Source organism: Cyprinodon tularosa, unplaced genomic scaffold (assembly GCF_016077235.1).
Source record: "Cyprinodon tularosa strain WSP-4 unplaced genomic scaffold, ASM1607723v1 ctg1299, whole genome shotgun sequence".
In the NCBI taxonomy this organism is placed as follows: Eukaryota; Metazoa; Chordata; class Actinopteri; order Cyprinodontiformes; family Cyprinodontidae; genus Cyprinodon; species Cyprinodon tularosa.
Window position 1 is genome coordinate 34,579 of NW_024038113.1, and position 24,491 is coordinate 59,069.

The 24,491-nt window shown below is 36.7% G+C and overlaps 1 protein-coding gene across 1 annotated transcript in view; it reads right to left on the minus strand.

Moving 5' to 3' along the window:
* cpa6 (carboxypeptidase A6) overlaps positions 1–21,999 on the minus strand; it is a 35,606-nt gene extending 13,607 nt beyond the window's left edge. The window contains exons 1-2 of the mRNA XM_038276994.1: positions 21,719–21,999; positions 16,959–17,034 (exon numbers count right to left, since the gene is read on the minus strand). Coding sequence (XP_038132922.1) covers positions 16,959–17,034; positions 21,719–21,834 — 192 coding nt within the window. The 5' untranslated portion in view covers positions 21,835–21,999. The remainder of the gene's footprint in view (positions 1–16,958; positions 17,035–21,718) is intronic.
* Between the last annotated feature and the right edge of the window lie 2,492 nt (positions 22,000–24,491).

The window sequence follows — 24,491 nt, forward strand, 5'->3', positions numbered from 1 at the left end:
TAGGGCTTAAAAATTACTGACAATCTTCAGTTTTTAATTTATTTTCTCTAAGTACTTATAAAGCCTTTCAAAACCAGATGTAATCTTCCTTGGACTTTTAATTACAATCTAGCACATGATTGCTGAAGTTGCTGAGATGCTCAACTTGGGGTCATGGATCAAAAGGCATATTTTCAGATAGAAAACATTATGCTAAACAATAAAAAATAAATTGTCATGGTTTTGGTTCTGTAAGTTTCTTTATGAGTTTTCATTAGCTTAATTTCCATGTTTTTCTATTCTAGTTGTTTTTGGTTGTATTTAAGTTCCAATGTATATATTGTTTACCCTCTGTTCTCCCCTTGTGTCGGTCTCATTCCCCTAGCGCCCTTCTAGATGCTTCCATCCACACCTGCTCCTCGTCCGCTGATTTGCCCAGTCTCCCATTTTTACTCCTCTTGTTCAGTTACTCTTTGCTGGTTTCTGGTCGTTCCTTGCTCCTCTAGTGTGTTTTCCCTGGTGTCTCCTGTTTTTTGGTTTTGCTGTATTTTCTTTTTAAGACTGGGCCGGATCTATCAAAGGTTTGCGTGTATAAAAACGTGAGCTATTTCACTGCGCAAGCTAAAAAAATGTACAAACTGATCTATCAACAGCGTGCTAAAAGGATTTGGTCTTTAAAACGTGCTAAATAGTGCCTCTTATCCATTTAGTACTTTTTCTGCAATGAATATGCAATATGGGGCGTTTACACGCAAAAGTGCGTCTTGTGGGAGGAGAACATGTAAATATATTAATTTAGCACTCGCAAAGTGATTTATCAAACCTGAAAGCAATTTTGCTAACGGTATCTGACTCTATATTTAACACGTTTCAAAAGAAGGTGCAAATGGTCTGTATGCGTAATTGCGCACACATGGCAGCGGTTATTGTCGCAAGAAGGAGACATCGAAATGAAGCAAGGAGACGCAGAGAACGCATTTTTTCACTCTGTGTGAATATTTTTGCAATGAACGAGGAAACGATCATCAAAACATATCGTTTATCCAGCATTGCCATTTTGGAGCTGTTGGGGGAACTCCAAATGGATTTGGAGCCAGCCACAAGGAGGACCCATGCAATACCAGCTATCACAAAACTCCTTGCAACATTGCACTTTTTTGCATCTGGGATCTCCCAATCTCGTTTTTCAGAAGTGCTGTCCGACGTTCTAAATGCCATGTCGCCCTGACGCCCTACCGGAGAACCCCGACCTCCCCCATGCGCCTGTGGAGCAACATGCCAATGCTGCGGGGATGCGTACGCGCAGTAATCTCATCCGCAGTCACATCTTGTGAGCCATTTGGTATGTGCATTTTTCTACAGGCCAATACAAAACACCTGTTTTTTTTTTTTTACTGCAGTGAAATAGAAATTCAGCCACATACCACCTTAGGGAATAAAGGTTGCCAAAGTTTATATATATATATATATATATATATATATATATATATATATCATTTTATTTTTTTTGGAGGGGGTGGGGGTGTCACTGTAAGATTAAAATTTCTTAATGCACTAGTTTGCACAAACTACAAACTACTTTGCCGCAAACCACAAAACGCGCAAAACCATCATTTAAATAGGGCGTCTCCAACAGTTTTGCACCTGCCACCAGTTACGCAATCGCTCTTGTTAAATCACCCGCAAACCATGGTTCAGCCCCTCGCGCAAAATTCCAGTTTGCGAGCGCAAGTTACTGCACGCAAAATTGGATCTTGATAAATCCGGCCCTTTACCTTCTGTTGCCTTGGGATCTACATTAAAGCAGCAGAAACTCATCTCAGCCTCCTTCCTTCTCTGCATTTGGGACCTCTTCAAACCTCCCCTCAACCTGACAGAAAAAAGGTATATTTTTCTGTTTAAAGCTATAAAAGTGTAACTCAGAAATTGGCTAAATCAAATACACTGGTTGTGAACGCTGGTATTACTACTATTGTACCTATGGTTAATAGTGATGGGTTAATGAGACATCTTGAAGCATTTCGACACATTGCCAAACTATATCTATGCTGTTATCATACTCTCACAGAATACTGAAACCTGCTGGACCTTTAAATACACTACAGGAAGCTAATTTGACAGACTAAACTGAATTGATTTGATGAGCTAGTACATATATAATTTAAGTTATTTTAGGTTAATCAAATTAAAATGTACTTTAATTAATTTAAGTTGAGTGATAACTGAGGGGAAAAGTATAACCTATGAGAAAATTAAAATAAAGACGCAACGGCTGAAACATTCCTATTCCTTTTTAGGCTACTCCAAATTTTGGATAATTTAAGTGATATACACCAAAATATTAGAAATTTTTTAAGCAGATGCATCATGTTGACAGACACATTTTTAAACACAGTTCAGTGTGTCAGTCAGAAACAACTCCTGTATCGGTCACATGACTTTCTTGAAATGACACGCGCACCGATACAGTATTAATAGATTTTGATTGTTTTAACTGTTTTTATTACAACTAATACATTGGGTCACTAGTTTATTCTAATTCTACTTGTGTGTCAGAAGCTAAAAAGTTTGAGGTTTTCTTCTAATGCATACAATCTGAGCAAATACATACAGGTTTGAGGTTTTAATGTGGAAAATATTTGGGTTGCAGGTACGTTATCATAAAAGAACTTTATGAATCTCTAACCAGCGTCAAATTTGAACCTAACTTTAACCAAACCCATGAAAAACATGCCTTCTCTCTTGACAAATAAAAAAATACAAATATTGGAGATTTGGTTTGACATATTTATTGAGCAGAAAAAAACAAAACTTGTTTTCCCAGCAGTTGAAATGGCACTAAGTGGTCAGAGTTGATGAAGAGATAATGGCTGAACCTGTTACAGTTACGACATTGTCTGCAACACTGTTGAATCAAAGTCTATGTAATAGTGAGGAGAACATAAAAAAGAGACTTCATGTCAGCTTCCTTTCTTTTCTCCTGTGAAACTTCACATTACGTGTTTTGGCACATTATCAGGGTGAGGCTGAGCTAACGCAGGCAGCAGAGAACAAAGCTTAGCCGCTAAGCAAATAAACATATATTGACCCAAAGCTCTGCTAAATCAACACACAGAGAGGGAGAAAAACCAAAGAGGGAAAAAGTGACCAAGAGAGAACCTTAAACCAAACAGGAAGACAGAAATCTATAAATGACAGATAAAAGTTAAATAAAAGATCCAGTCAATCATAACACTTCGCTGGGTACATCTGTGATTATCCTCAGCGGGCTCTCATTTGCTGCTCACAGGCTTGTTAATGTGTCAACTGGTTTAAGAGTTTACAGAAAGCATACCAGATTATCTTAACTGCTGGGGCTGAAACCCATCAACAAGAATGCTTGGTGTCCTGGAGTATAAACCCAATTTATATTGTGCTGCTTATAATGGTGATTCCCAAATATTTTAGACCTGCTTGTTTTTTAGAAAAACAAACCCGAAACCCATACACTATGCCAAAAGAGCCAAATAAAGATCCTTGATTAAATTAACAGATTATGGCTCCTTTTATGAGCCATAAAAACATGTTATTTGTCTGTTTTTCAGATCTTTAATGTTCTTAATGTTTACATCCCTTTGTATAGGACAACTATAAATAATTGAATTAGTATTGTTTTGTTTTATGTGGTAATAGAATGACATAATAGAATGAGCAGGAGAAAAAAGTTACTGCTGAATTAAAAAAACTGGTTTTCTTAGGAGGGTTAGGAAGTGATGCTGCATGTCAGTTTTTTGTAATGGGGTTTAAAACAATATGACTTATTAAACTAAAAAAAAAAGCGTTCTCATTTGTAAACTGAAGCAAATTCACTCATCTGTCTGAAAACCTGACTTCAGATAGTCAATTTGGAAGTGATTGTCTGAAAAAAAAACATTCACCATATGTGAGCAGAAAGAGGTCTTGCTAAGTTAAATTAGAGTCACACTGTCTGCCTCTTTTAGAGCCTTGCAGTGGTCACTTCTGGTGCAAGGAGAAAAGTAAAAAAAAAACAGTTCTTTAACTTGATTTTGCTGGGACTTCAGGTTTATTACATTAGCATCCTGACTGTCATGCTGTTGGCCTGTTCCTGTCACAAAGATTCTGGGGACATTTTTGGGAGTGAGAAACAGGAAATACTCTTTAATGGGACTTTTGAGAAAGAAGAAAATTAGCTATAACATAGAGTCAGTTCATGCAAACTGAACAAAAAGTGAGGGCCTTGTCATGAATTATGACATTACACCTGCAGCTTACTCTGGTTGCATACCAAGGATCTTTCAATAAAATCATCAAGCTCTGTTGGCTCATTTTATTTAGCCTCTATGTTTTACACTATATTTATAAAAAAAAAAAATTTGTTAAAAAAAATGTTTGTGTATGTTGACAAGTCCACAGGATAGGAAGAATTATATTGAGCATATGGCCAATGATTTAAACAAAGATTAACACTTCAATGCAATTTGTCATTCGCCCATATATTTCTGACCTCCTCTCTCAGATCATATTCCTCCACACCTCACTCTGTTCCCCCCTGCCAGCCTTGTTACCATGGGGAGCAGAGCCTTTAGCTGCTGTGCCCCCTGGGTCCTGAACTCTCACCCACCTGACCTCCATAACACCAATTCACTACCACTTTTTAAATCTAAGTTCAAACCCACCTTTTAAACTTGGTTACTCACAGTAATTAACTTGTATTGTTTGTTTCATTTTAATTGTGTTTGTAATTATCCTACAGTTTTTGCTATGCGCTTGTTTTTCTATAGTTTTATGCTTGAAATATAAGGTGACATTGAGTTCCCAGAAAGGTGCCTATAAATAAAATATATTATTATTATTATGAACATGTATCGTCTATAATAAAAGCACTGAAGCCGAGGTTGACTGCAGGGTCCAGGTGCAAAAGAAAAGGACAAATATCAAGAGTGGAAAAAGTGCATAAGAAATTAGTTGCAATCTTAATACAATAATGATGTTGGTGTTCACTGATGGTGTTCATCCCTGAATTGAAATGTGGTGGATAGTTTTGAGAAAAGCTTACTAAGACAGAGAGAAAAAATAAAAAATGGATATGACAGGTATTGAATGTGATGCGGACGTGATATTTGCTCTCCTTCTTCTCCCTTATAAATCCTTAAAAACGTTTTCTAATGTGTTGTTGTGTTGTCTTCCCAGATGTAACACGCAGATTAGGACCCCCTGCAGTTTGCTTATTGCCATGTTGCTGGAGTTGAAGAGTCCATCATACACCTGCTTTAACAAATCCCCTGTCATTTAGACAAGGCAGGCAGCACTATGAGGATCATGTTCTTTGATTTCTCCAGTGTATTTTTCAATTTCAATTCAGTTTCAATTCAGTTTATTTATATGGCGCCCATTCACAACACATGTCATCTCAAGGCACTTTACAGTTCAACCAGATCATGCACTAAAATTATTTAACACATTTCCGCCCTGACTTATTTTGTCAGAATCTCTAGAAGAATCAGCTAGAGGCACCAACAATCACCTCAACAACAGTATCTCCGGTCAAAAACTTCTCTAGATCCGGTGCAAGTCAACCGCTACAGAAGATCCTCCCTCTGTACAGCTATCAACTCCTACAACAACTGTTGAAATAAAAAGCTGAGTTACTAAAACATTAAATTTTCCTTTGTGTAACAGATGGGCTAGGCAGCTAACTGCGATATCAGAAAAACAGTTGGTTAAGGAGCCTGAGGTGTGAATGAAAACACAAGGAAACTCTTTTAGTTTTTTGTACAAGTGTATTATTGTTTTTCCTTGTAAACAGGGAAAAATAAAAAAAGCAGGAAAAAAAAAAAAAAACAATTATAAATACACAAATAAATCAATTCAAGAGTCCTAGGGGTCTTGTCCTTTTTTTAGCTCGCCATCAGTTGTTCAGGATCTGAGGATCTGATCCATCATATATTTAAAAAAAAACCCGACCTAAAAGGCCAGAAAACCCATTAAGTGTTTTAACAAACACAAATGCAACAAATAAAGTCAATACAACTATCAAATAATTAAATATTTCAATCAGGTTAAATTAACCATAATTTAAATAAACAAGAATAATCATTTCAAACTAATCAATTAAGGTTAAACTTGAAAAGTTGAAATCAAAGTTAACTTTCAAAATATCAAATAAAATAAATTAACTCAAATACTCAAGCAGTGTGAGGAAAAGAAATTAAATAAATATACTGCGCAATATCAATTTAAATGTAGCTACATGATCCTATTTTAACACATTTTATTTCACAAAGTGCCCAAACACACACACCATACCAGCAGTTTAGTTATCTTAAAGCAGGGAGTGGGGCACACCCAACAGCGATCAGCTGTGACAGCCCAGGCACAACAGCAACTGTTCTAATAAAACAATGCTCCAATGAGCAATCAAGCAGCAATTGCATACCAATCTAAGACTGCTATGCTAGGAACAAACTCACCAAGAGAGCAAATCAGTAGTTTCAGAGATTTGGATTATTTCCAGGGTAGAGATGTCCCGATCCAGGTTTTTGCACTTCCGATCCGATACCGATATTGTTTTTGGACTTCCGATCCGATATCGATACTGGCCGATACCAGCCTATCCGAGCATGTATTTAAGTTTAAGTTAAAGTATTTAGCCTTAGTTGTAAGACTCATGATGAAAAGGGTTTTAGTACTCTTGATAACATCTAGCCAGCTGAATTAGGTGAGATTGAATAAAACACAATGCTTGGTAACAACAAACTTACCTGTTTATTAAGAGATAAACACAAACTGGACAAAATTATGAATAGCAATCTGAAATTGCACAGTGAACAGTAAAACCGTAAACAGTTAAAGGTGCAAGTATTACTGTAAGTTTTAATAAAATGCAAAACAGGGAAACACTGTCGCAAAATAGTGGAATGGATCGTTTCAATCGGCGAAACTGGAAAATACAGACCGGATTTTTTTTTAAAAACTGGATCGGCAGTCTGGATCGGCATTTTACATGCTTTGCCGATCCGCATTTTTTTGCCAATATCGCCGTCCCGATCCGATATGTGGATCGGATCGGGACAAGCCTATTCCAGGGTGAGATGTTCAGCAGGACACCAACAGCCAGCCACAATCACAGTGGAACAGGTGATGTAGTTTAACCTGGCTGGAGGCGGGGCTTTAAATAAGTTGAGGAGTTTGGGCAAAACAGGAAGTGGGCCCGCAAAAATAAAAGTCTTGATTGACTAATTGCGGGTTATATTTGGGATTAAAAAAGTATTTCTTAATTGAATTCACAGTGGGCAGGACTATGTAAAAGGTGCCACAGTTGAGTTTCCCTAGAAACAGTCATCAGCTTAAACTAAGTTATTTTGCCAAGAGCATCATAGAGTTATGTTATTTCTTCAAAGAAAACATCGCTCTAATAGTTGATGCTTCTTTGCTGTTTTTTACGATTATTCGTTGCAAACATGTGTACACCAAACAACATATTCAAAACCCGGGGGGGTAGAGAGATGTCACACATCTTGTTATGGTGTACAGACATTGCTCAGAGTGGATACGTTTTGTTTATTCATCCTAAACAAGGGAATGATAAACAATTGAAGAATGAAAATATGATTACTTTTTCCAAAAATGTTAAAGTGATATTTCTAACCCTGTGATGGTCTGGCGACCTGTCCAGGGAGTACTCTGCCTCTTGCCCATAGAAAGCTGGAAATCCAGCACCCCTCGCGACCATAGGCGGATCTACTGGGGTGGCATAGGGTGGCAAATGCAACCCTAAATGACAGCCTTGCCACCCCAGCTGCCACCCCAGTTGGCGGTAGGGGTGGCGAAGCTTATAAATTATGGATCATTTGAGAATTACGACCGCTAATTTCCAATGTCGGACTGCAGTGAATGCAGCACGAGATGACGCGAGAGCGACTGAGACTGATTGTTTTGAAAACAGAATGGGGCAAAGGGAGGGAGCCAGGGGTCATGGGGAGAGGAAAAACGGAATGAAACAGGTAAAAACTAATTAACTATCTATCGAGAAAATAAATCATAATGAAAGCACAATGTTGCTAGCATAGCTGCAATGTTGATTTTGAGATGATAAAAATCAGGTTGCAGAACGTTTTTTCTCTAACTATGATGTTAGTTAGGCCTGACGTCTCAGGCTCATAAAGACATATTTGCGATCAACTATAACAGAAAAGAGACTATCAAGTTTGGTTGTACTCATATCAAAACGCACAAAGGCATTGGATCTAAATAAATTTGTGAAGCATCTTTCTGAGCAACATGGAAATCACCGCATTCAGCTGTTATAGTCATGTTAACTTTATGTTATGCTCTCTGGTGAACCTTTACAGAGCAGCTACATTTTGTTTTGGCACCTGAGAAAATCTGATATTTCCTTTAATAAAACCAAAAGTGTTAAAAGTTAAAAATGTGATACTGGTGTAAATCCTGCTTAATATGAAGCAGTGTTGTTGTTTCTTTTTTGTATATATAGTATGAAATTATCCAGAAATTACCTGTATGAACCTACTCACAAGCAAAATGTATTTTTATGTTGCTTCTTTTCAGATTTGTGGAGATTTTGATGTAACATACAGAACCCGCCTTTTTGTTGATTTGTTGATACAGCAGTATGGAGGACCAACTCTGCCATATTTAAAAATAAATAAACAGTCATAAAGGTATATAACTGTTTTTATTTCTTTGCCTTTTTAATATTTACCTTATTTATTTTTTTGTCATTTATTATCTTCAACTTCATTTTTTAATTATATTTTTAAGTATTTATTTATGTGCATGTTATAATATTTTTGTCTGTTTTATTCTTCCTTTGTATTTTTTTTACCCTAGTTATTTCTTTGCCGCTATTTCTTTCTGCCTGCCCTTTTAACATTTCTGCCTGCCATTATAATTAAGCATTTATTTATTTCTGTATTTATTTTTAAATATGGCAGAGTCCTCCATATACTGCTCTATCTACAGCATATTTACATGCATGAAATGTCCCTTTCATGTTGCCGTAACTGCTGTATGTCAAGTTACTGAGGAAAAAATGGGGTAAATGTGTGTTTAGAGTAAACATTACATAGATAATAATAATAATAATAATACATTTCATTTAAAAAGGCGCCTTTCTGGACACTCAAGGTCACCGTAAAAAAACATAAAAAGTGTCAGAAAAAATAAAAATTATAATTATAAAGACATTTAAAAACATTTAAAAAATACAGAGGCTGTGACAGTGAAATTTATATTTTTAAAGAGAATAAGCAATCTTGAACAGATGGGTTTTGAGTTGTATTTTAAAATGGAGAATTGAGTCCGTATTTCGAAGTTGGGGTGGTAGAGAGTTCCAGAGGCGGGGGGCAGAGCGGCTGAATGCTCTGCTCCCCATGGTGGTGAGACGGGCGGAGGGGACAGACAGGTGCAAAGCAGATGAGGATCTAAGAGCACGGGAGGGGGTGGGAACATGCAGGAGGTCTGACAGATATGGGGGGCAAGATGGTGAAGTGCCTTGAAAGTCATCATGATAATTTTATATTGAATGCGGAACTGTATGGGGAGCCAGTGGAGCTGTCGGATGTCCAGTACCTTGTTCGGGTGCCTTGACCCATTTATTTCTACTGTGTAGTTCTGCTCACTTTAGTGCAGCTCAGTCCATTGATCTCTGATGGGTAACTTTTTCTTTCTATAGTTTCTTCTTGTGCAAATGCTGCAAAGCTGCCTCTCTGACAGTCAGTCTCGCACATCTGAGACTCAGCACCTGTGTCTTACCTTAATACCTTTCCTGTCATAATGCCCCTCTAGAAGTAGTGTTATCATTCTTCTATCTCCTATTAAGTGAGATCACATTGTACGATGTATTATTAATATGAACTGTTTCACATGAAACACTAGTACTGTACAATCTATTCTCACCAAACTGTGATAACTGTGATTAAATTTAGTGTAAACAAATGCCATATGTTGCCACCCCTAAAAAATTCCTGCCCCCCTCTTGCCACCCCATAAATATTTTTCTAGATCTGCCCCTGCTCGCGACCCCGCTTGGGACAAGCATGTCAGAAAATGGATGGATATTTCTAACACAGCTGAGAAAGATTCATAATTTTGTAATTCATTAAAACTATCTGTCACACATGTGAGTGAAACTATGATAATTTTTGTTTTCAAATCAAATTCTAACTAACAAAATATTTCAAAGATTAAAAACAAATATTCCTGGAAATTCCCTTCCAAAAAAAAAGTAAAGTAAGCACAGTGCAGATGTGTCAAAACTGGGGAACAAGAGCTGAGGGTTGAAGCCCAAAAACACAGATGGTGAAAAATGTCAGCCATGTTAAGAGTTCAGTTAAAGTTGAAGTCAAACAAAGAGGCTTTTATATAAATAGTAACATATCGTTACACAAGCTGCATGGCCGTTAGCTTTGTTCCCTCCTAGCAAAAAATAAATATATAAATAAAGGTCCTGTATCCAATTCAGGTTGTGCCTTGCTGTTTAAGTTTTCATGTTCCCTCTTTGGATGCTTTGGTTCTCTCTGGGTTCTTCAGTTTTCTTTAAAAATAACTGCACAGGTCCAACAGAATTAATTGGATCAATTTAAAGCTTTCATTACTGATTTCTTAGAAAAAATATATATTAATTAATTAAGTCAAATTGAAATTTTATCCTACTTTCCTTGAGCTATGACAAGAATTACTGAAATAATTTTTATCTAATTGTAGTCACAAAAAAAATTAATGTCAATGCTTAGGCTTCTTATGCGCCAAAGTACTTGCATGCAGTTTATATACTTTAGAGTATTGTTTTGATTGTAGCTTTTTAATGAATGATAAGCATTGACTAGCCACTAACTTAAGCCTCCAGCTGATCCAAAACGTACCAGCCACAGATTTTCTCAAAACTAGAAAGAGAGATTGTCAGAGAACGGTGTTGGCTTGAAAGACCCAAATGCAGAAACAAGTAGGCAGCGGTAAATTTAAGTGGGTTTAATTAGGTTCACAGAAACTGAGGCAGGAATCAAGAAGTCCAACAAAATAACAAATGAACCAGAACCAAGGGGACATCAGGCGTAAACCAAAACTCAAGGAGCCAGGGAGAGACGAGGTAGGCAGACAGACGTTAGACGAGATGTAAGACGAGGATCCAGCAAACAGGAACTGAAGAGGAGGGGCTTTTAAAGGGGACAGAGACAGGGAGAGGGCTAACGAGGGAATTGAAAACAGGTGAGGGCTGAACAGAAAACAGAGCAAGAGAAAGAGGACACAAGAGGGCAGCAGAGGACAACAAACGGAAAACCTGGAAGACAGAAACTAATAAGAAAACAACAACAAAATAATAATCAAATAACTAGGATAAAGAAACATGGTGAAAAGAAAACTAGACACTAGAAATCAAGGAGCAAAAGAAAAACATAACAGAAACAGAAACCTAATAGAGATCATATCTCTCCTATCCTGGCTTCTCTTCATTGGCTTCCTGTTAAATCCAGAATAGAATTTAAAATCCTCCTTCTAACATATAAAGCCTTAAATGGCCACGCTCCATTTTATGTGAGAGATATGATTGTTCTTTATGTTCCTAACAGAGCACTTTGCTCTCAATCTACAGGTTTACTAGTAGTTCCTAGAATTTCTAAAAGTAGTTAGCCAGTGTTAGAGTGGCTCAGGCTATCCTAACCTCTATTTATAGTTATGCTACTATAGGCTTAGACTGCTGGAGGACATAGTGTCCCCTTTTCATTATTCTACTTTATTCTATCTCCATTCTCCCATTCTGCAGTATTTTTTATGTCAGTCTCTAACGTTATACTCTCTCAGTTTTTCTCTTTTATAGCAGCTTCATCTGGTCTGTTCCTGTTTCGTTGTCACACCATCCCGGAGAGAGATATCAGCTGTGCTACTGTGACTAACTGTATGTGCTCTCTTTCATCTTCTGACATGGGATCGGGCTTATGTGACTGGCTGTGTCTTTCCTGGACAGGGCCACCTGTGGAGCTGGTTGACCGTAGCCTTTTGCATCTATGCTTCTTTCTGTATGTCTGCTTCCGTTTCCTTGAACCCCAGTCGGCGTCGGCAGATGACCGTCCAATGAATGTAATCAACTGGTTTTTCTTTGATAGAAAACTTTGAACAAATCTGACAGCATGACCTGGTTGAATTATCTCTGTAAAGTAGCTTGAGATTAAATGTGTTATGAATTGGCACTATATAAATAAAATGAGTTGAACTGAATTTAAGTTTGTTATGGTTTAAAAAAATGCTTTATACATATGTTGTATAAAATACACCTCCTTTTTGTTTTTGAAAGTTGAAAAGGGAAACCAAGATATACTAGCTAACGTAATTGTATGCCTCTGCATATTGCAAAATGTGTTTCAGTCAATTCCATCCTGGTCTAAATATTGATAAAGAGAAGAAAGAGACCCTACAAAGCTTTCCTCAACACAACCTTTTCATAATGGCTAATGACTCATTTCTGTCATACGCAATACAGTAATTTGCAATGAAATATTTAGATGCACAATAAAACAAAAGTTCAATTAAAAAGCTTGCAAGTCAGATTTGTAAGTTTGGATTCACTTGAGATATAAACAGTTAACTATACAGGTGCTGGTCATAAAATTAGAATATCATGAAAAAGTAGATTGATTTCAGTAATTCCATTTAAAAAGTGAAACTTGTATATTATATTCATACATTACATACAAACTCATATATTTCAGATGTTTATTTTGTTTAATTTTGATGATTACAAATGACAACAAATGAAAATCTCAAATTCATCATATCAGAAAATTAGAATATTGTGAAAAGGTTCAAAATTAATGGCCCCTGGTGCCACACTCTAATCAGCTAATTAACTCAAACCACCTGCAAAAGCCTTTAAATGGTCTTTCAGTCTAGTTCTATAGGCTACACAATCATGGGGAAGACTGCTGACTTGACAGTTGTCCAAAAGACGACCATCGACACCTTGCACAAGGAGGGCAAGACACAAAAGGTCATCGCTAAAGAGGCTGGCTGTTCACAGAGCTCAGTGTCCAAGCACATTAATAGAGAGGCGAAGGGAAGGAAAAGATGTGGTCGAAAAAAGTGTACAAGCAAGAGAGATAACCGCACCCTGGAGAGGATTGTGAAACAAAACCCATTCAAAAATGTGGGGGAGATTCACAAAGAGTGGACTGCAGCTGGAGTGAGTGCTTCAAGAACCGGCACACACAGACGTATGAAAGACATGGGTTTCTGCTGTCGCATTCCTTGTGTCAAGCCACTCTTGAACCACAGACAGCGTCAGAAGCGTCTTGCCTGGGCTAAAGAGAAACAGGACTGGACTGCTGGTGAGTGGTCCAAAGTCATGTTCTCTGATGAAAGTAAATTTTGCATTTCCTTTGGAAATCAAGGTCCCAGAGTCTGGAGGAAAAGAAGAGAGGCACTTCATCCACGTTGCTTGAAGTCCAGTGTAAAGTTTCCACAGTCAGTGATGGTTTGGGGTGCCATGTCATCTGCTGGTGTTGGTCCATTGTGTTTTCTGAGGTCCAGGGTCAACGCAGCCACATACCAGGAAGTTTTAGAGCACTTGCACTTGCTTCCTGCAGCTGACCAACTTTTTGGAGATGCAGATTTCATTTTCCAACAGGACTTGGCACCTGCACACAGTGCCAAAGCTACCAGTACCTGGTTGAAGGACCATGGTATCCCTGTTCTTAATTGGCCAGCAAACTCTCCTGACCTTAACCCCATAGAAAATCTATGGGGTATTGTGAAGAAGAAGATGCAATACACCAGACCCAACAATTCAGAAGAGCTAAAAGCCACTATTAGAGCAACCTGGGCTATCATAACACCTGAGCAGTGCCACAGACTGATCGACTCCATGCCACGCCGCATTGCTGCAGTAATACAGGCCAAAGGAGGCCCAACTAAATACTGAGTGCTGTACATGCTCATACTTTTCATGTTCATACTTTTCAGTTGGCCAACATTTCTATAAATCCTTTGTTTTTATTGGTCTTCAGTAATATTCTAATTTTCTGATATGATGAATTTGAGATTTTCATTTGTTGTCATTTGTAATCATCAAAATTAAACAAAATAAACATCTGAAATATATGAGTTTGTATGTAATGTATGAATATAATATACAAGTTTCACTTTTTAAATGGAATTACTGAAATCAATCTACTTTTTCATGATATTCTAATTTTATGACCAGCACCTGTATTTTGTTTCTGTTTCTCATCATCTATTCTTTCACAACAGCTTTTTGCTGTAGTTACATATACTAAGTCAACCCCAAATGTCAAGCTTTACATGCCCACATTGTAGATAAATTCACAAAAGATAAATTCTTGTATAAAACACTTGCAAAATAAATGATTCTGGAGGGTCAGTGTATGCATCTGAAACTATTTTAGGAAAAGCTGCTTAGGAACACTTAACCAAAGACATTAGCAGAGTCAAGGCTGGGTTCTTTTTAATTTACTATTTTTTGAGTAAATAAATAGCTAAGCAAAGATTAAACATGATTACAATTTAAATATGTCTTGTTCAGTTACTGATGGGTTGAATCCAGAGGATCCTGCATTCAGTAGCACACAGCCTCTGATCTGGTGTGCAGCCTGAAGCTGACAACATAAAGTCTAGGACACTGGAAGCACAGCAGTGTGCCTAATCTCTTAAGAACACACGTCCACAGCTGTACAAACAGTAGCTGCTGCTGGTGTTGTTCTTGTAGGAGCTTCAGCCAGTTCCATGCTCACAGCTCTTCCAAATATAATAGCTCGGTTCTGACCAGCGGCTTCCCTTCGAAACCCTTCCCTGCTTATTAGAAGCATTTAGCGAGTCCTGTTTGTTCTTAGTTTGTGCTGTAGTGCTTCCTGTTTGGATTTCTACTCACTCAGAGTAGATGAAAAATAAAAGGTTTATACAGCCCTTTTAGAATAGCTTTTCTTTAGGATTTAGAATAAAAAAAAAACAAGTTCAATCAAAAATTGTTAACATCTAACCTAGGAAAAGTAAAAAAAAAAAAAAAAAAAAACTTTTTAGGAGGAAAATAAACATTAATTTATTAAGATAATTTCATTGTATATGTATGTTTCGGTTTTTCCACCCCTTTAAAGGAAAAAGAAAAAAATTATTTAGGTTTCCACAGAATTTATTCCAATCAAGTATGACAGAATGTTTGACAATGAGCAAATCATAAAGAGAAACAACTCCTGTAACTCAAGCTTGGTCCTCCTCCATGAAAGAGAGCCCCTAACTAAGATCTCTTTGATGCTTTCTGAGCTCTATGTGGATTATGTATTTTATGTGTTATGCAAATACACTGCAAAATATATATTTTTTAAGAAAGTAGATACATTTCTTAATGGAAATGTATTCCCTTTTTTTGTCTTACATTACATATTATTTTAAGTTTTGCCAAAAAATTAAGCTCACTGCCGGAAAATATGTCTAATCATTTCTCAATAAGGCGCTTCAGCTAATCTTGAGATTTATTTACCATCTACATTGTATGACGATGCTTTGTTTAAAATTCCAGAATAAAAATAAAATACTTTTTTTTTCCATTTTAAAAATAAGAATGAACAACTTTAGTTTAGAAAAATGTATAATGAGCCTTAAGTACTATAGCTGAGCAACTTATTCCCATTTACTCCAGTTTTTGCTCAAAACAAGAAAATTTTCTAATATTTAGGAGTTTATTACTTATTTTAAGTAGCACGTTTTTGCAGTGTGAGAAAATGCTATTAGTTCAATTTTTGTTTTTGGTTGAATATAAGAGCAATAAATGACAGAAAATCCATAGACTTTAATTAATCATCAGCTTGAATGTGGTACTTTATTCTATAGACAATACAAGGATCTGTTTTACCCCAAAATTAGTTTTTATTGAGTTTTGCTTATTTCTGCTTACATCAGCAGTAAAAGTTATAAAACTGTATTTCTTTTTAACATTGCAAAAAACCTGATCAATTAACGGAGCAACTTAGACATTTATATATTAGAGGTAGGATAAATATTGGAAGTGATGATTGTCTTTTTCATTCAGTTTAATTACATTTAGGCGTACTTAACACAAACCTTTGCTTAGTATCTGCTTTCTTAGATTTCTGGAAATCAGTGCAAATCTACCTTATTTGAACAACATGTGGTCTTGGCTTTCACAATTCTTCAAATAAAATGGGATGATCTATTTTCTGATCGATGTCATACAAATTCCAATTAAAGTTTAAACTACATTCACATGAATATAGAGAAGTAAAATAAAAAAATTAAATACCATTCATTTTAGAGGAAATTAGCCTTTAGGCCACTACTCAGGTTAACCTAAATGTTTTAAAAAGATATGTTTACCATAAGCAAGACTTTTTCTTCCATCATATTAAGTTGATGGTTTGATTTAAATACATTAATAAACCTCAGTGTTTTCATGCAACTACAACAAAAATATCTAGACAATAACTTAAAAAATACAAAAAAATCAGCATTTGTAAATTATAATTTAAACCATCAATCATAGTATTAGTTATTTTTTTTGAATGAGCACCTCTCTATCCTCCTCATACCCTCTACGCCAAAGTATGTTTTCCAACTGAGACATTGGGGGAAAAAGGGTCGCGGTTGCTGACTTGGATGGATAATTGCTTCCAAATGAGCTCTGGAGAAGAGGGGAGGCCTTTGTCTCCTGTGTAGGTTCCCGCCTAATTTCAGTGTCTTTGAAACACATGTTCACAGAGTTTAAACATCTAAGCAGTCATCCACTTAAAAAAAAAAAATGAAAACCCACCCCTTTATTTCTGTCTGAGCTTCTTACTGAAAGGAATACTGACTGCCTCTTTCCACTATTTGAGGAGATTTTTCGCAGAATGTCATGCTCCTCTGAATTTATCGACATAATTTAATACCTGCTAACACAGTGGGAGAAAAGGATGTATGTTTAAGGTTTTTAGGGAAATGCATTAAACAAAACCAACCTTAATCTGTCCCAGGATTTTCTTTAGGGCTCGTACCTCTGCGTTGTTACTTGGGGTAATCCTGAAGACTTGGTCGCTGTGGAAACAACACAAGCCCCCTACGGTTCAGGTTACAGAGGCAATCAGCACACTCTGAAAGGTGTTTTTACAACATTTCCTTCCATTTCCACACGTTCACATAGTGGATGTTGTAAAAACACCAGGGCTACAGAGTCGAGTCATGAATTCACTTTTCTTGTCGGTTGAAGGTGACACTAATGATAAAGAAGTCAGACGGTGAAACAGGAGCTTTCCCCTTTCAGAGTCCTATGGAAAAGGGCAAAACTCCCTCAGCTAAATAACCTGTTTCAGGCATCATTATAGGATTATGTTACCAGTCTGTATAGGTAGCGCCTGCAGCCAGCAGATACAGTAGCAGCAGCTTCATTCATACACTTTCCTGAGAAAAAAAATGAGTAACTAAATGAGACAAAATATGTATTTATTTTGTCTATTTTTAGATTATCACTAATCACAAACGTTAGTTACATGTCATGTTACATGTTGTCTTTGATATGTCTATTTAAAAAGAAAATAAAAACTCTATTTCTCGGATGTTTCTGTCTTTTTTATGAGATTTTGCACATTTGATTACAAAGCAATCACCTGCTCAGATTTTTATCCGTTTCTTTTTTGCGATTCATGAACCACTGCAATGCTGTAGCTGCTTTCTGATTTGGTAATTGTGATAAATAATCTGGGGTTTTCTAACTACCCTACAAACTACCCATCCCTTTGTGGGGTGGGGTAGTTAGAAAACCCCAGATTATTTAATATCTACAAAAGAGAAATCTGGTTTAGATGACTCATTTAAATCTATTAAATTGAGGATTGCAATCAGTAACAACTTCCACTCACAAAAATGTAAGAGAAATTTAAATGCTAAACTGAACCAAGCTGAATATCCAGAATCATTTATTTTAAAACTCACATTAAAAAAAATTATAGAGAACAAAAATGCTGTAAAATAGATTTTTTTTTAGAAGATTATTATTTGTCTGTCAGTAACTGGAAGATTTAAATGATAAATATAATAAAAATAAAATAAACAAAGCTTTTTGATTTGATTGATATATAAAATCTGGAAACTCAAATTCTATGCTATCTTTTTATTCCTGAAATTTACGGGACTTAGATTATAAAAAATATGTTTTACTGAAATAGATGTAATATTTGTACATTTTTACTCCTCCTTTTTTTATACATCACAAAGCATTCCCATGTAAAATCTGCCTATTCACCAATTCAATAAAGCAGAGGATTATAGGTGAAATGATTAATCAGATAATTATGATTAATCAATTAGTAAAATAATACCCAATGTGTGTGTTTCGATTTTAACTATATTGAAATTGCATTGTTTCTTTAAACTGTTAACTTACTTAAATGATTTTTTTTTTAACATTGATCGAGTAATAAACAAATAATCAATAGATCAATCAATCACCACAGCAATCAATTGCTGCGGCGTTACAGAGGATCTCTGTAATTTAAGTAAATTGGTGTCACTAGAGTTTTCTGTTACTTGTTAGTATTATTGTCCCGGACAGCAGGCTTATAAAAGCTGGTGACAGAAGGTGGCCCAACTCCAGACTGGGCTGTCTTGCCATTAGGATACAGGATCTGGGCCACAACTTGACCTGGGGTGGTGGAGGGACCTGGAAGCTCATTTGATGTTAAAACAGTTATACTAAAATATAGCAACTAAAGTTACGAACATTTATTTTTGTTCATGAAACAAATGGTACATACTTTTAAACTTAAAAAAAGAAAGATTGCATGAAAATGTATGTCTAAAATATCAACCACTTCTAATATTTTTTCAAACAAATGATCATAACTGTAGACTTTAAGAACTCTAAAGATAAGTTCAGAATTATTTCATGTCGGCTTACTATCCTGAAGCAATGCCTGCAGTAACTCATTCAGGTTGTGAATGTGTTCCCTGTCTTTTGGAGCATCTTCTTTTCATGGGTTCAGCTTCTTTAAAGAACTTTTTTTTTAACAGTCTGTCACACAGGAAGTTGGGCCTCATGAAACAAAGATGGGAACAGGCCATTTATGAGGTCTGAGGGACAAAAGGGTCCAGGTGTCCCACAGAAGTCCACCACCCCCCCTTTCCACCCACTGAAGGAATAACTTATTTGAAAGTGAGCAGCTCTGTCCCAAACCAAGCAAAGAAACGTATTGGAGGAAACAAACCGCTATAGAACTGGTTTCTGTGGTGCCTCTCAAAATGAATACATCTCAAAATAAAATGTTCTCGAGTTAAAAAAAAGTTTGTTAACAAACCAACAAAAAAATGATAATGTAAAGTTGAAGAGTTAGTTTTGGGTTTCTTTTTTTATACAAATTGAAAGTATTCCATTTATTCTAGCCTGCTCTTTTTTCCTAATACCTCTAAATGTTTTGTGACTTTAGATAAATGTAATGTAGCAGAGAGATTCAAGATGAGTCATTGTAATGGTTACTGAGGCATCTTCTAGGACATAAAAACCAAAACATTAAAATACACCAGGTTTTCTAACTTTAGCTTGATGAAGTGTAGAGCAGTACTTTTGCTGGGTACTAAAACGCATTCCTACTTTGATGTCTTAAATCATTAGATTGCCACTTTGTTTGTGTTGTCACTTTCCTCCATTTTCTGAAGTAAGACAGCTGGTTGTGTTTGCGACTGCGTGGGCCTGTCTGGCAAAGACCTTTTCTTTTACAACAAACAGCTACAGGGATCTCTCAGATAAATCTGTCGTCATGTTGTCAATCTGTTGAAGCTCTCAGCAGAATGCCCCGTGGGATCCTTTAACACATTCGGGCTTACCTCTGATGTTTATTCTGAAATAGCAACTTTAAACTTCACCGTTTGCAAATGTCAGGATGCTTTTTTATATTTAATTATTATTAATTTGAAAACAGAACACCCTGTTTTGGAAACACTAAATATGCTGCATCTGACAGTGAAAATGAGGGAGTTTTCAGGCTGTGATACATTCCCTCTGCTCTGTTAAAGCACATCAAAGGCTCCTCTGAAAACAGACCATAAATATCTTCTGCCCTGCTTTCTTTAAGTTTTTCCCAGATTACTCCATAATCTGCAGCTGAAGATCTCTTATCCTAAGGATTTTACACACCCAAAAAACTTTGTTTTGCTTTATTCTCTATGTTGAGTAGTTTCCCTTTCATTGAGACCATAGACTAGGGCTTTTATAGAGTGTTATTGTTTGGTAATTAAAATAACACATGGCCTCAAAAATAGAGCCTATTGTTTCTGACTTTAATTTTGGAAATTTTGAGACCACAAGCAACCCCCTCAACTGCTCCGTGTTTCATCATCATGAGTGATCTGAGGGGCTCTATGATGCAACACGTGGTGGTGAGCATCTTATCCTACTGCAATCAGTCTAGACGGCTAAATTGCTGGAAGAATACAACAATTAGCCTGCAGATGCCATGCTGCTGCTTTGGCCACAATATACAATAAAATAATATAGTCCAGTCTCAAGAGGCGGGAAATCCTGAAAAGTAGCCAATCGCAGGAGGTTTTCTTTCTTAAGTGGTTACCAACCTCAAAGTGACTAAATGTTATCACAAATAAGCAAAAACAGGTCCAATAGGAAAGAGCCAACGGCTGCATAGACAGCAGGCCACCAGAACGTGGATAGGCGTCATGCACTGAGGCCTCGTAGTTTTGAATTTGCAAGTAAAACATTTAAAACGTACCATAAAATGAGTTTATATGTGTGTTAATTATGTAAAACTGCACATATTTATTGTGTTGTTTGCCCCTTTGGAAGAATTGTGACTTCACAAAGAATTCAAACTCAAACAGATTATTAACAGCCTCTTCGGACGTTCATTTCAAGTTTTTCCACAAATTATATGATCTTATTGTGACATCATGCTTTCTTATAAACCATTCCAATTGCAGTTCTGGTTGTATGATGTGGATTGTTGTACCGTACATAAATAGACATCTGATTCAGCCTAAAGTCTCTCTCATCTAGGATTCTACTGTATTCAGGAACATCAACTCTATCCAACTTCCAGGGCCCTGCTAAAGAGCCATCACCAAAGCATGATGCTGCCAACATTGTACATCACCATGGAGATGGGGTTCAGGTTGATGTTAAGTCTTAGTTATCCACATTGTATAGACGATGTTTGGTTTAGGTCTCTTCCTACAGATGATCATCTTCTGTGTTTCCTATATATATCTTCTCACCACTCTTCTAATAAAGTCTTCTTAAATTAATAGTTCTATTAACAGATTATCAAACCTGATGCTCCTGGTCTGTCTTAGTTAGTTCATTGTTGCCCAGTATTTCATTATTTTATATTATTATATTTACTAAGACTGAGTTCATATTTTTTCATCTATAAAAAAATTATCTTACTTTAAATTAGAACAGTCTTTATGAGGTTTTTTTTTACAAAGGGTTTTTTCCCCCTGAATTTAAGTTATGGTTTTTAAGGGAGAAAAGACTGAATAGAAATGAATAAAACACTTTACCAATATTTATTTACAAGAATAAAGGTGAAAAAAATAAATTCTGCTACCTTGGGTTGGATAACAAAACATAAAAAATGGAAAGAAGCCTCTAAATATTTTAAATCCACTTACGCGTTAGTATTGCTGAATTTGAACCAAAGGAGCATTAATAAAGAGATGAAATAATAAATAATATATCAACAAGGTAAAGAGGTGTTTTTTTTATTACACTCACCCTGCGTAGCGGTTGTTGTACTGAGACGCGCCGATGATAATCTGCACATTACTGCAGATTATCACACAGGTCAGTAACAGATAGGCGCCAAATGTCCTCCTATGGTCCAGATCCATTCCTGATCAACAGGTCAGAGACTCGGGGACAGTTTGCAGGATGCAGGTCAGCCTCACAGAGACGCTTCCAGAACTCGCAGGTTGAGCGCGCGGCGCCTTAAAGCTGCAGAAGTCTGAATGTGCGCACTGAGCCGCTCAGATGACGCCTCCCAGCTCCGCAGAGGATCTGACTGCATCAGGGGTAATTCTGATTTATGTCGCTGGGGGCACCTCATAAGAAAGCGCTTCTTTTTAAAACAAGGAGGAACCAAGTCACGTGGTCCGCAGGGACGGTGAAAGAAGTGGGCGCAAATTTCAGGGTCTTAGATGTTTCTGCTCCTTATAGGTCAGTGGTCTCCAACCCTGGTCCTCAAGATCTACTGTCCTTCAGATTTTAGATGCATCCCTGCTTCAACACAGCTGAATCAAATGAATGGCTTGAAAAGGTAATCAATCATTTGATTCAGCTGTGTTGAAGCAGGGATGCATCTAAAATCTGTAGGATAGTAGATCTTGAGGACCAGGGTTGGAGACCACTGTTATAGGTGATCCCAATAGGTTTGATCTCGACTTTGGTAAGGACACTATTGGTCTTAAGTTGAATTGGTCTGATGTCATTGATCACTGATCATTATGCATGATCCTATTTTTTAGTTTTTGACGTGTTTTTTTAGCATAATTTATACAAATTTTATAAGCACTACACACACAATATGCTGTTGATCAATGTTTGAAGCATCAGTGGCTCAGTATAATGTAAAATCTGGACAACCTTACAGTTTGAAAGGGGTTACATTTGAACTTACCAGTTAAGACACAAGGCAAGGCAAGGCTAATTTATTTGTATAGAACAATTCAGTACAAAGACACTGCAAAGCGCTTTACATGATTAAAATATGGGAAAATAAAACAGAATCAAAGCAAGTAGGAAAAAATAAATAATAAATAAAAAATGCAGAAACAAAAAAAAAAAAAATTAAAAACAGTTGGACTAAAGAAAATAAAAAAAAGTTGAACTAATGATGTTTCAGTTGAACTGTTCAACTAGAACAGTCGAAGGCAATCCTAAACAAATGTGTTTTTAGTCTTGATTTAAAGGAACTCTGGCTTTCTAACAGTTTTCTGGAAGTTTGTTCCAGATAAGTGGAGCATAGGAACTAAATGCTGCGTCTCCATGTTTAGTTCTGGTTCTAGGTATGTACAGTAGAGCAGGCTGGAGCCAGATGACCTGAGTGGTCTGGAGGGTTGATACACTGATAGCAAGTCTGTGATGTATTTAGGTGCTAAGCCATACAGGGATTTATAGACTAACAGAAGTATTTTTAGTCAATTCTCTGAGATACAGGGAGCCAACGTAAGGACTTCAGAATTGGGGTGATGTGCTCTACTTTCTTAGTCTTAGCGAGGACACGGGCAGCAGCGTTCTGGATCAGCTGCAGCTGTCTGATCCACTTTTTAGGCAGACCTATGAAAACACCGTTCCAGTAATTGATTCGACTAAAAATAAACGCATGGATTAGTTTTTCCAGATCATGCTGAGACATTAGTCCTTTAATCCTGGAAATGTTCTTCAGGTGATAGAAAGCTGACCTTGTAATTGTCTTTAAATGCTTTTGAAGGTTCAAGTCTGTATCCAGCACTACACCTAGATTTCGGGGCTGATCAGTGGTTACTAGCTGAAGCGACTGAAGCTGTGTGCTAACTTTAGATCTCTCCTCTATTGGTCCAAAGATTATTACTTCAGGAAGATATATACATGCCCTTTTAACCAAATATAGTCTAAATATGTCTGTGTAATCAGGAGTTTTCTTTTGAAGAAATAGAATTGTGCAGAGGTAAACAGAGGTAAAACCCACTCTTATTTTTTTTATCTGATATGCTGATATTCTTTGTATCGTAAAACAAAGCAAAATAACATACATAAGAGGAACTGACAGTGAGCATTTAAAATATTAACTTCAATGTACAAGTTGTGAGAAAAGAAGCAGCTGCTGCAACAACAACACTGTTTTGTAAACTATAAACATGTTATTCACATAGGTGGGGACAAGTAGGTTGGGCCAAATTTTGGTAGGGACATGTCCCTATGGTCCCTACAACATCCATGGGTGATCCAAAATGCTTGCATTAACCTTTGCAACAACATGCTGTATGCATGCATTCAGATTAAATAGCATCACTTGTCTGGCTTTGCTTTGTGTCATAACAGGCTGTAATATGTGGCATGTGGCTTTTATTTTAACATCAGACAGTCTTTGTTTACTAATGTGGTTCTGAGTTCTGTCAGACCCATTACCAAACCCAAATAAAGAAACAACTTCAACACCATGTAGGAGTGATTTAAATGAAATCTTGGAAAATATGAACATGGTTTTAAAAGCTGAGTCAAACTCCTGGTCAGTTTCTTGTTAAACAAAGAATGAATACATGAAAAACAACTCATGACCATTGGTATGGTGGTGGAAGAATGATACTGCGGACCTGTCTGTTTATCTAAAGCACTGAGGACCTTTTAGGCTACTTTCACACTGCAGCCTGGAGTGACCCAGATCTGATTTTTTGGCCTATATGCGACCTGGATCTTATCTTTTCATGACAGTCTGAAAAACACAGATTAAATTTTTTCGAATGCGACCCAGGCCACTTGGGTTTGTGGTCCTGAATCCGATACAAATCGG